This window comes from Anopheles bellator, chromosome 1, assembly GCF_943735745.2.
Source record: "Anopheles bellator chromosome 1, idAnoBellAS_SP24_06.2, whole genome shotgun sequence".
Lineage (NCBI taxonomy): Eukaryota > Metazoa > Arthropoda > Insecta > Diptera > Culicidae > Anopheles > Anopheles bellator.
The window spans coordinates 32,149,491-32,162,701 of NC_071285.1; the positions used below are offsets into that span (position 1 = coordinate 32,149,491).

General features: G+C 38.7%; 2 protein-coding genes across 3 annotated transcripts; both read left to right on the forward strand.

Annotated features, from left to right (window-relative positions):
- The first annotated feature begins 3,011 nt into the window (after positions 1 to 3,011).
- On the forward strand, positions 3,012 to 9,645 carry LOC131216066 (N-acetylgalactosamine kinase). Of its 2 annotated transcripts, none has more exons than XM_058210465.1 (7): positions 3,012 to 3,095; positions 7,585 to 7,752; positions 7,816 to 8,023; positions 8,083 to 8,348; positions 8,411 to 8,667; positions 8,783 to 8,975; positions 9,055 to 9,645. In XM_058210465.1, exons 2-7 carry the CDS (start codon positions 7,637 to 7,639, stop codon positions 9,251 to 9,253), a joined length of 1,239 nt encoding a protein of 412 aa, XP_058066448.1. In that variant the 5' UTR covers positions 3,012 to 3,095; positions 7,585 to 7,636; the 3' UTR covers positions 9,254 to 9,645. The 2 variants fall into 2 exon arrangements, with proteins under 2 accessions (XP_058066448.1, XP_058066447.1); XM_058210464.1 differs by lacking the exon at positions 3,012 to 3,095 and adding an exon at positions 7,136 to 7,512.
- A 420-nt stretch (positions 9,646 to 10,065) lies between these two features.
- Positions 10,066 to 12,746, forward strand: LOC131212606 (RNA polymerase II-associated protein 3). The gene is made up of 7 exons (XM_058206537.1): positions 10,066 to 10,091; positions 10,166 to 10,325; positions 10,471 to 10,567; positions 10,631 to 11,937; positions 11,996 to 12,118; positions 12,209 to 12,401; positions 12,468 to 12,746. The coding sequence occupies exons 2-7, from the start codon at positions 10,200 to 10,202 to the stop codon at positions 12,554 to 12,556; spliced, it is 1,935 nt and encodes a 644-aa protein (XP_058062520.1). The 5' UTR covers positions 10,066 to 10,091; positions 10,166 to 10,199; the 3' UTR covers positions 12,557 to 12,746.
- Positions 12,747 to 13,211: the final 465 nt, after the last annotated feature.

Sequence of the window (13,211 nt, forward strand, 5' to 3'; positions counted from 1 at the left end):
TTTCGTTTTCATCTCCAAGCACACAACATAATCTTGTTTGTCGTCATTCCTGGCTTGCATTTGATCGCTTGTGTTGATAGTTTGAATATTTAGTTCTCATTGTCCGCAGTTAGGCGATTTTGTAGTGCAACGTTTCACTCTTGTCAGTCAGCTCAAGCAATTTACTTAACTCATATAATTGATGTTTAATGGCATGATCCTACCAGCTTGCGTGCCGATACTTCTACCACCGTTGTAATGTTTCATAATCTTTGGCTTGGCAGAGCGCTCCTAAGTCCGTTTGCTAACAACAGTCAAATAAGAATTTCTGTTGTAACGGCTATCCACGACACTTAGTAACGAAAAGGAGCGAAGACTTTGGATAAAGAGACACTTGAACTCACCGCTACCTTTTCTTTTAGAAAGCTGAGCGATGGCAACACTAGTCCTCGAAATTCATTAAAAAGCAATAACAAACATAAGCAGACTTCGCTACGATGAAAGCCTCAAAATACGAAAATAACAATGCGTGTGCATCACACCTTTTCACTGCGTTGTTTATTTTTTTATCGCTTTTTGACAAATTTGCTGGCATAGTAATGCCACTGCACGGTCTTCTAAAACAAAAGGTGATGGCGACTTCAACTTTTTTTTTTAAAGTCGTGTAGATTAATTAGGTTCGCTTCTACATTCGATGTAATCATTATTTGCTCAACATCCGCAACACATGAAAAACAAGCCGAAAGTTCTTTTAATTGATTTAACAGTGTAACAATCAATAAAACAATTTTATTTTGTGTTCTCACATTGCCAACCGTCAATTATCGAGCAGCCCCGCCTACATTCGTTGAGTACCGTAAAAACTCACAACATGTGTATGTGTTTGTTCTTGTTCTGCCGTTATGTTTTAAGTTGTTAAATACTATGTTAATAAACCGGAAGTGGGTAGTCAAGTTTGTTTCCCTTTTACCGCGTTGGAAACCATGCATGCAAACCGTGTATTGTTTCGTTTGATTTCACTCACTTTACCTTTTGCCAGCGTAAGCTGTTCCTGTCGGTTGGTAGCTCAGTTGATCATTTCACCACATCAACATACATATACTTCCCGATAACGTTGTTTAATATTGTTCAACCCCTGACCCCTCACTGCTAGACCAACGCCGTGTTGGTGTATTACCCAAGAATAGTTACCTAGGCATCCGACAGCAAAGCAAACTGGACATTCACAGCCTGCCATGTTCACTGAAGGATATCTTTTGATCGGCTACAGGGTTTTGTATCTACTTTACAATTAGTTGCCACTTTATTTGTATTATTCTTATGTTCATTAAACTAACCTTTCTTGCGACCGACTAACCTTAAGCCCCGTCCGTTCTTCTGAGATTAAAAAAACCTTTGCAACGAATTATGTTTTGGTAAAAAAGTAAAAGTTATAAAAAATTATTTTGTAACTTAAGCCTATACACTTACAGAATTCATTACAACAAACGATTTCTTTACGCCTTTATTGTAGCCATAATCAGAATAGCTCTTAGCTAAGCTAAGCTCTTAGCTCTTAGCGAATGGCTAAGGACACTCGCATATTTTGAATAATTTATAAGGATATAAAGGAACGTTGCAAGAAGTGCATTTGACTATGGTCATTTTTGTGTTGGTCTCCGAAAAGTTTCAATGTCTATACTTAAAAGGTTCTATAAGTTAACAATGGATGCAATGGATTTGTAAAACTTAAAACAAAACTAATAACACAACAATGAAACAACTCCACGCGTATTTAGGTCCACCGTATGCTAGACGTATTGTGGTTTTCACTAACACTATTAATATACTAGAAAAATCACGTAGGATAATATACAATCTATCTACTGTATTATTGTTCTCTGACTTTTCCTTCAGCCGTTCATAAAATACAATGAAAGACAGAACGAAAACTACTCAGTAATCAGCTCAGAAAAAGGTATTCTCCATTGATGAAAGTATTTCTATATTGGCGGTTCAGTTATGCGAAATTGAATCAATAAAAAGTGGTATTGGCAGCTAAAGACAAATACCGCCTATTACGTGCTACCAAACTTTTTTTCCTTTCCATGGACCACAATAATGCTGGAGCGACATATTTGAAATAAGCAGAGCCACGTGTGTCAAGCGTTTCTAGAACTACGACGTTGCTGAATATTTTGTGCTTAATTCCGGGATGAAGCGACGTCTACAGAAACCAACATTCCTAAGCATCTCTCCCATTGTACTTTGTTATCAGTCTGTGATTGTTTATTTATAACATATTGTAAGGCTTTTCAGTAACTCAACCATTGCATGTTATGCACACACGTCTTACCAGCGAACTGCTTGGTTAGTTATTAAGTAATTAGGTCAGGCAAAAGAAAGTAGGTAATTAGCCTAACAACCTGATCGAAAACCGATAAATAAATAAAATTTGACTTTAAACAAAAATATAGATGAAAAAAGTAGCTCATACCTAGTAAATAAATAGACAATAAAGTAATAAAGCATTGAGATACGGTTTATTTGAAGCAAAATGAGGCTACTAACACAGTGTAAATATAGAATGTCAATCTTTTCTACGTTTATAGGCAGATGACGGATTTATACAATAACTTAATTTTTACGAATTAAAAACTACTGTGTTTGATCTGTTTTAGTCAAATTTTGTCGCATCAATGTTGTGGTACTATATAAAATTTAAAGCAGATTAAAAGTTCTTTTTCCTATCGACGTTTCGCGTATGATGTTGTTAAACTACCCCTAAACGACCAACCAATATAATATAAACTATCCCTAAATACATCCAACGGTTTTTTTGTTTCTATAGTTCTTTTGGTTCGCTATGATTTCTTCAAAGTTTATTAGAAATCATAACATTGATTTCCCTTTATTGCCTTTATTACCAAAAGCGTAAGTTATTAAATTTCCTCAGAAGAACCGGATTATACACACAAATCTGAATTCTTTCAGATAAATTCCAACCAGCAATAACTCCAAGCACCGACCACAACAGCCAAGTAAGAGATTAATGAAGCTCTGCGCTCCAAGTCTCTACAATAATATAACAGCAACAACAAATATTGCCTTTATTGAAGTGCTGCTGGATATACAAGGTGCGTTTCACGGAAAACAGGACTTTTTCAATCGGGACATTTCAGGCAGCGCTATCTCTTGGTGAGAATGTGTGTTGGTAAGCACATCCTTTCCCAACTTCCAGTAAAAATTTGATGACATTTCATCCATTGGAAGTCGAGTTATTGCGTTTTAAGTGACAGTATGTTTGTGTCATCGGTACAAAAATGAGCATCGAACAAAGAGCCAATATTAAGTGTTGCTTTAAACTTGGTAAAACTTTTACCGAAACGTTTCAATTGATGAACCAAGTGTATGGTGCTGATTGTTTATCCCGTAGCAGAGTGCATGCCTGGTTTAACCGATTCAAAAACGGTCGGGAGGACCTAAATGACGACGATCATCCAGGCCCGGAATTTACCGTGATCACGCCAGAATCCATCGCAATTGTGCGTGACTTTGTCAAATATCAGCCAAAATCTTCACTTTCACTTACTCTCATTTATGGAAATGGAATTGGGCATCTCCAAACCATCAATTTATCGCATTTTGACGGAAAAACTGGGCTTCCGGAAGGTGTGTGCAAGGTTTGTTCCGCACAAGTTGACTGACGACCAAAAATTGCTCCGAATTCTTTTGACTCTTTTTGACGAATTTTTGACTAAAAATCACATTTTAAATATCAATCACTCCCCGTATTCACCGGATTTGGCACCTTGCGACTTCTACCTCTTCGGAAAAATGCATTTGCCCATGAAAGGCCAGCGATATACGGACGTAAATGCCATCCAAAAGGCGTGTACCGACATCCTCAAAGCGATCCCTCTGAAGGACATAAAACACTCATTTGAAATGCTTTTAGACCGCGCAAAAAAGTGTATTGCATCCGAGGGAGATTATTTTGAATAAATAAAAAAGAATTAGCCCAAAAACATTTGTTTTTAACTTCATTTTTAAAAAGTCCTGTTTTCCGTGAAACGCACCTTGTATGAGATGTGCTTAGTTTTGCTTCAGGTGCGGACACAAACAAATCCCAAGGTTTTCCAACTCGTGAACAGGACACATACAATAGACCGTAGGAGGAGCAACCATTTTCGAGGTTTATTTCACATACGAGGGTTCTCTGAACAGCATGTTTAGATGAAGAAACAAACTGATCCCACTTGGGGCTAAATCTTTTTAGTAAGATGCATAGTTATGCAGTTCAAGCCGTAATTCGAGGATTTTTGCCATGACAACAACCGAGGTGTGAAAACACGTTTTCGGTCTGAGGTGAGCAAATGCGGCAGCCACCGCGTGGACCGCTTTCTCATGTCTAAATGTTGATTTCAAATAAACAATCTGTTTTACATGTTTACATCCTCAGCTATCTCTCCCAATTGATTCGGTGGTCCTCTAGCAACATTTGAATTTTGTTTTAGGCAGTAGTAGCTGTTTTCGGTAGTATCCAATCTTCATCGTCTCCTTACAAGATCTTAAGATCTCAAGATTTCAAGACACATTCTTTGCAATCCCGTTTTTCGAGCAAAGAAAAATCGGCGATGAGCTAAAACAAGCCCAAGCTAGACAGCTGGCAAAATGTGACTAAATACTCAAAATGGGTGAACTTGTCACCATAAGTGAGGGATAGCAACATAACGTCACAAAAAAATCGAAAATTGAATGTGAATACGCGAAATATAACATTATCAGAACTTTTTAAATACACCACGTATATGGGCAGTACAAAATAATTCTTGCTGATTCGACATTTGTGGCCTAACTACAAAGACAATGCTTATTACTACTTTAATGAAAGTATTGCCTATTGTAAGCTACTACTTTCTCCAATCTTTCACGTAATTCCTGGATTCCTTGTTGATAGAACTCCTTATCTTTTTCAGCGATCTAGTCAGAGACCCGTTTTTCAATACTTTCATAAGAAATAAACAGCTGTGCTGCCAAATCTTTATTAACGCAACGGGACATGTAGTAGTCCGAACGAGCAATATCTGGTGAATATGGCGTGTGGGGTTACAGTTCCCATCCGATATTTTCGAGATAGTTTTGACCGGTTTTGCGTTGTCTGATCGAGCGCTTTCATGTTTAAAAATCAGTTTATCATGTCTTTTACACCACGCTGTTGGTTTGGTGGCCAAAGCCTACTTCAAACGCATTCATTGTTTTCGATAACATTGTCCATCAATAAACTCATTAGGTTTTCAAAACACGTAGTACGCCACATCTTTCATATCCCACCATTGCACCATTAACCGTTGCAAAGTGCCCTTGATTGCGATGGACCTGGTTCAACAGGCTGTACCCAGCCCAATTTGCGTTTAGGATTCTCGTAATAAATCTTCTTTTCATCACCAGTGACGATTCGGTACAAGACCCCTTTCCTTTTTGCCGTGCAACCCAACAAGACATTTTCTAATCATTCCCATTTAACTCAGGCGTTTGGAAACTATCGTATGGTCTACTTCTAAGAGCATGCTCACCATAAACATCCATTAAAACACAATAACTTTTGTTTGCACTTTTCTTACAATACAACCACACATTCATCGATTTCAACTCGGCATATGCAACTGATCGCGATTAGCATGGCACATAATGCCAGCCGACCGCAAATCCGACCGCCAAACCCGTTAGCAAACGCTTTGTTTTCAAACAGAGGATAATATAAGTTCTTTTATGCTGGTATAGCAACAAAAACGAAAAAAAGGAAAAAATATTCAGAAGTCAATTTATTTCTCTTCTATATCTGTTTTCTCGGACCAAAAACACGAATGTAAACACGTTGGACATTTCGTTTTTATATTTTTGGTGCCACGAAGCGCAAACGAAATGACGTTTTTGCGATCCGATTTGCGCTTTGTCTGGTGCCCCAGATAGGCTTTATCTAATCATCCCGAGCGTGTGTTCGGGAACGATCAGAATAATCGTGGCAATCAAAAGATAGGTAGGTTTCGTAACAATGAATGTCGCACGTTTCTCCGCTATGAAAGTACCGTACTTATTTCATCCTCATTTTCTCGATCACATCCTCGTATATCTGGCGTTTCAGAGGATCGGAATTCCTCATGACGTATCTGATCGGCTTCCCTCTCCGCCTTCCGTTATTTCTCTTCTTCGGACGACCGGCCTCCCCGTGACGTATCCGATCGGCATCCCTTTTCATTTCGCGTTACTCCTCCTTTTCAGACGATCGCAATTTCCGGTGCACAATCGGCTTCCCTCTGTTCTAAACGATCAGGCTTCCTGGTGACATATCAGATCGGCTGCCCTTTCCATGTCAAAACTCGCAACAACTGAATTTTGCTCAAATTGCCGGAAAACTGTGCGGGTTTTGCTGAAATTAAGTTAGATTTTGTGTGGGAGACCCGCTTTGTAAAGAGGCGAGGGTTTTCAAACATTCATCAGAACATTCCCCCATCCCAAAAACTCCCACCTGCCGAATTTGGTCCGATTTGGTTCGAAAACCACCCAAATTATGCTGAATTTTATGTTACCTTTGTATGGGAGCCGCCCCTCCCCGGAGGGGTGGGAGGGTCAAAATTTCCTATTCACAATCCAGTGTCACAAAACTACGCTGTGCACCCTTTCATGCGGATTGGCACAGTAGTTTTGAAGAAAATGCGGTGCAGACGGACGGACGAACGGACGACAAACATTCAATTGTATACATATAAAAGAAAGAGACAGAAGATATCTTCTGTGGCCCTCTGCCGTGATTAGTGATTCCTTCTTCCTATCGTTTGTATCATTTTGAGCATATGTTTCTGTACGCCCTTCAACAATGGAATAGTATTATCTATTTGAAAAAGGCAGTATTCATGGAACAGCGGTATTAAAGACCATTGCTCAGTTCCTTCAGCAGAAAACACATAGCCTAAAGCACAACAATAGCCTAAATTACCTCATATTACTATATTTATGTTCCAATAATGTACTAAGCACACAGTTTGCACGCGGCCCCCTTTTGCCCAAGCCATGATAACAAGCCACAACGATGATAACAAACAATGACCATGAAATCATGAAGTGTGGCAGTATACGCAAACGCAATACGTGTCAGTCTGTGGTCGTTCGTGTTGGTCGTTGGTTCGTCGTTTGTGCGCGTCCGTGTCTCGCCGGCTCTTTGTATGATTTCTTGGAGATTCACAACTTACTCTCTGTAGCAAACACAGGAATCGTTAATTAACCGGCCGGCTTTTCACACAACTCGTTTACCGCTAGTGTTTGGCGTACCATCGAGTGTTGCAAGTTTTCAAGTGCATTTTTGAGTATTGTTTGTTTACATTATATCCACCTTCCTTCCCTTCCCCTTCCTTTCACTGCCATGGGCGACAAGGGCGACCTCTGCGTGCCAGTTTTGGAAACAGTTCCATCTTGTGACAGATTGTCTCGATTGCTCGAATGTTTTACGAACGAATTTTCACGTGGCGCCAAATTTGTTGCCCGTTGCTCCGGAAGGTATTCTATTCTATTCTATTGTATTTCATTTTAGGTATTTTTTAATTTCTCTTCAATATGCTTTATTTACAGAGTAAACATCATCGGTGAACATGTGGATTATTGTGGTTACCCTGTTTTCCCAATGGCAATCGAACAAACAATTTTATTGGCGGTGGCGCCTTCCAACGACAACCTTTTGCATATTAAAAACGTAGACAACTCTTTCAAACCGTTTAAATGCAATGTACACACCTTCAGGTAAAACTTTATGAATATGCTTCTCAACCAAAAAATATTCTCATCGTATTCTTCATCTTATAGCATTGATGTGCCTAGCTCTGGTGGGCCGAGCTGGTATCAGTACGTATTATGCGGTGTTAAAGGTATTTTAGAAGATTTAAACATAAACCACGATGAACGACGGGGTATGCTCATTATGTTATCCGGTAATATTCCTCCTGCTTCCGGATTGTCAAGTTCTAGTGCAATCGTGAGCGCTTCCGTTTTAGCTACAGCGTTTATTCATAATGTAAAGTATTCTAGCGATCACAGTTTTCCATCTAACTATTGACCAGCACCTATTTGCAGATTACTCTCAACAAGCAAATTCTTGCCACACTCTCCGCGGAATGTGAGAAATTTATCGGAACCCAAGGAGGCGGAATGGACCAAGCAATAGCATATCTCGCGCAAGAAGGTTGCGCTCAATTAATAGATTGGAATCCGCTTCGCGCAACTGCTATACAACTCCCACCGAGTGCTGTTTTTGTTATCGCAAACAGCTTATCTGAGGCAAATAAAGCTGCAACATCAGACTTTAATCAACGTGTGGTCGAGTGTCGTCTGGCTTGCAGGTTTCTGCATTCATTATCTCGCAATGCAAAATGCATACTAAATTACAATATTGATATTCTAGATTACTGGCAAAGCAAATGAAGCTTAATTGGCGTGACATAAGCCGATTTTCTGATCTGCAGAAAGCACTTGGTTATTCCTTGGAAGAAATGGAAGCGTTGGTGAACCGCAATTTAACTCAACTGTCCTACAATAGATCAGATATGCTGCAAATGCTAGAAATTTCGGAGGATGATTTTTCCGAAAATATGCTTACTACAAACACTCGCAATATACAAATGTTCAAGCTTAAACAACGATCCCTTCATGTATTTCAAGGTAATTTCGGGTGGTTACCTTAAATATTCATTGACTTCATTAATCAACATTCATTCATTTAAATTGCCTTAAACATTAAGACTACGAATCAGTATTAACAAAGAGTCACTTTTAGAGGCTCTGCGTGTTGAGAAATTCATCGAAATAGCAAAAACAATGCCAGCGGATGCTATCAAACGCATGAAAACCCTGATGCGACAATCACACGAAAGCTTAAAAATTCTGTATGAATGCTCACATGAAAATCTGGACCGAATTGTCGATATTTCGGAATCGATTGGCGTTGGCACGCGATTGACTGGGGCTGGGTATGTATTTAGTATGTAGTATGTCATTAAAGTAATGGGAACAGATTCAAACAGAAACAAACTTCTTTTTCCATTACAGCTGGGGTGGATGCGTCGTCGCTCTATGCGATGGTTTTGAAGAAAGTAAGTGCTTCATAAATTTACTTCAAAAACAGTTTTACGCAAAACAAACCACATCGAAACCAGCGGACACTGGTATCCATGTCTTTGCAACAAGTCCCCAGCGGGGCGCGGAGATTTATTTGCTTTCTAAAGCCAGTCAAGTCGATCCAAAATAACTTTTCAGCTTGCTATCGGAATATACCTCATTTAGTTACCAAGTTACATAAAAATACGTTTGATAGATTCAACAAATCCAATAACAGTAATAGCAACTCTTTAGAGTGCCATGCTTTTAATTAATAACGGTCTAGGCAAAGTGGTTTGCGTGGGTAGGTTCTTTTCAATGAGAGTCTGCAGACTTTTGTGTGACCGTACTTTGACTATTCCCTCAGCATTAAAAAGACTTTAACTAGTGTATACAAAATTCAAATGGAATAAAAATGAATTGCAAATCAACTGAAAAAATGTTACTTATTTAGTAAGGATTATTACCGTAAGCTAACTAAGAAGAGAATTGGCCAGGAAAATTTTATTATGACTGTATTATTAGTCGAACAAATAGAATAAAATATCGGCAATTGACCAATTGACAATGAGTAATTATTTTCCACCATTTCAGCATTTTGAAAGAAAGAGCGAGAATGAATGAATCAAATATACATAAATAAATATGAAATACGGAGATACGTATGGAAAATTGAACTTAAATACATTTAAATAATACATTTATGAAAAATACAGCAAATAAGAACTTATATTACCCTCTGTTTGTAAACAAAGCGTTTGCCAACAGTGTTTACGGTCGGATTCGCGGTCGGCCGACCCGTAAACGTTTTGGCCGAGGCGTAAACAGTTTGGCATTACAAATTAATCTAACGCTAGTTCTTACGCTTCGTGTGGCCTCCCAGTATCAAAGGATCTGAGCTGTCAAAATTGCTAGACATTTCTGCTGTCAAATTGCTGTTCGCTCGTTTTCCTTTAGCCTTGATTGTGGTGTTTATATCGTTCTAATTCGTAAGCTGCATTTTCAGCATTCATAAATAAACAAAAACCGTAAAGATCCCGGTTTTCTTCCATTTTTGAATCAGGAAAAGTATTGCATTTATATACATCTATCAAGAAATGGATACTATACGATCGCAACTCGCCGTGAAGAATCAGTGCGAACACCTGCAAAAATCAATCAAAGAGCTATACGATTGGGAAGAACAAATAAAAAAGCCATTGGCTGTGTCTCAGCCAGTTGAGGTTAGTTACAGTACACGTTTAATTCTTCTATCTCCATTCGAATGTCGTGAAATCGCTAAATGAATGAACATTTTACTACAAGCTATAAGTTCTGTACCCATTTTGCCATTACTCTGTTATTTAATGTATTCGCTTCTCCTTACAGAGTACTTCCCTCCCTCCTGTTCGTAGCAACGCCAGCGCAATGAATGAATTCTATAAGAATAAGAAAACTACAGAAAAACTAGATCGGACGGATGAAGGTAAGTGTAATGAACCGAAAGACGAACGTAGTTTTCTTTGCATTTTGTGCTCTCCTTTTGCAGCTGTTGACCAAATGCAGTTGGCCGATGCAGAGGTTCTAAAGGACCGAGGAAATAAACAATGCAAACTTGGAAACTACCGTGATGCTATTAAGTTGTATTCAGAAGCTATCGAGATTTACGAAGATAATCCGATATACTACAGCAATAGAGCTCTGTGCTACATGAATATTGAACTGTACGAGAATTGCCTTGCGGACTGCAACATCGCCCTTCAGAAAGATCCGAAGAACGTTAAGGCATACTACAGACGAATGCAGGCTTACGAAAGATTAGGAGAGAACGCAAAAGCTATCTCCGAGTGTCGAAAGATACTGAATATTTCTCAAGATGATAACGAACGCAATGTAACCAAACGAGACATGGCAAGGATTGAAAAGCGCTTAGCGGAACAACAAGCGGCGTGGGCTGGAAAAGGAAAAGAATCAGTTGGCGGGCCGGATTCAACACTATCATTAGTAAAGAAGGAAGCGGACAAGTACAAAGAGCTTGGTAATAAGCTTCTCGCCGAAAAGCAATTCCAGAAAGCAGAAACATGCTACACAAAGGCTATTTCAATGTTCGAGAATGAAGCAATATTCTACACAAACCGCAGTATTTGCCATTGGCATCTGAAAAACTATGAAAACTGCTTGGCGGATTGCAATAAAGCAATCATGTTGGATGGAAGCTACTTCCGGCCCTACTATCGACGCATGCTGGTGCGCGAACATCTAGGCTCATTCCAAGGTGCTATAGAGGATTGCATGAAATTTCTCGATCTTGCGAAAGACGACAAACAAAAAACAACTGCAATGAAAGATCTAGTGCGATTGGAAAAACTAATGAAAAGCGAAAAACCTGCCAAACAGGCATTTGTGTGGAGTCAAGTAAAAAAAAATGCAAAGCCTACTAAATTCATTCAGAAGCCACCTCACTTACGATCGAAGGTAGCTTTGAAACGGATCCCCATAGAGGACATAAATCAAAATCCTGTGACGGCACCAGCATCATACGGTACCAGTGTAAAACGTGAGCCCGTACCAGATGCGATTATTGACAAAATATTCAACAATAACACTGGCGAACAGTTGATGGAGCCCGAGGAGAGTACCATTCTCGAACATCTTTTTCCTGTGCACTCCAATAAGCTCAAAAATCTCTTTTCATCGTCCAAAACTCTCAGTGATCAAAAGAAACTATTATCTCCTTCAATTTCCAATATCAAAGAATCAGTAAGCGATACAAAAACTACAATTGACGCAAAAAGTTTTATTGACTCACCAACAAACGATAAAATAGAATGTGATAAAATCAACCAAGAAACCCAGGTATGTTCTAGAGTAGAACCGTTGGAATAGACACAATGTTACATTTTTGTAATTTTAGGTCTCCGAGCCGAAAAACGTTATATCTCCAACAAATTCTATGCTTTCAATTCCCAATTCGATTGGCCAATTCTACACTACTTGGAGCGGTTTGAACGAGGAACACAAATATCTATACTTAAAGGTAATTTTTCCGATAGATAATTCGTAAACATGTGTTTGGTTTATACATTTCAAGATCGAAAATGTATTTGCGATTTCTTTTATATAATAGCTTCTAAAGGATGTACCATTGAACAAGCTCTTCGGAGCCGGATTATCGAACGAGATGCTAGGTGAATTACTGTACATTATGCAAACACGGTTTATTCCTGACAAGATCGACGTGACAAATATCATGCTGGAAATTGCGAAAAATGAATGTGTAAACATTCTTTGCTTACTTCTTAACTGTAATGATCGAAAAGGCAAGAAAATGTGTAATCTTCTTTAATTACCTTTCACTTTAATGTTTTCTCTTTGTTTATCCCCAGCTATCAATGAATTGCTCAAGTACATGGAGACACAAAATGCAAGCGAAAAAGATGTCCAACACATTCGAACGAAATTTTTTCGAGACTAAATAGAAAGAAAACAGCACAGTTCCAACATTGGAGGTCGAAATAAAAACGTCTAAGGCTAAGAAAAAAAAGTTATCAACGATGTTCTTAATAAAGTGTTGATCAAGTAATCAGATAGATGCACAATATCAGTCATCATGAATGAATGCAACTCATAATGAAATACTAATAAATACCTTTTTGAACACAGTGTTTACGTATAATCCACTCGATTTTTTCACGCAACATGTTTAGTTCGAAACATCTTGGGCGTGGGCGTGGGATCAACAACCACGCCCGTAAAAACACAACATTGCAAAGATTGTCTCTGTTGTAATCCAAGACCGCTCGTCGTAGTCGTATAAGAAGAAAATGGAAAAGACTGGCACAAAAAATAACAAGAAGATGGAAAAGAATGGAAACAGTTCTTCGTACTTTGATGCAATGAACATAGCTTTTACCCCTACTAGTTGTAATTTTTTCTTAGGAACATTTTTAACTTTCTGCAATAAAAGAATCGTACACCATTCATGATAATGTTGACGATACGATAATAGAAACAAGGTACCTGCAGGTAACGATCGATGAGCGAAACGGTCATATGATAGGTATCGATGTCCAACTTAAACTGGTTATGCACTTCATGATCCAGTCGATCAAAATTATACACATTTTGTG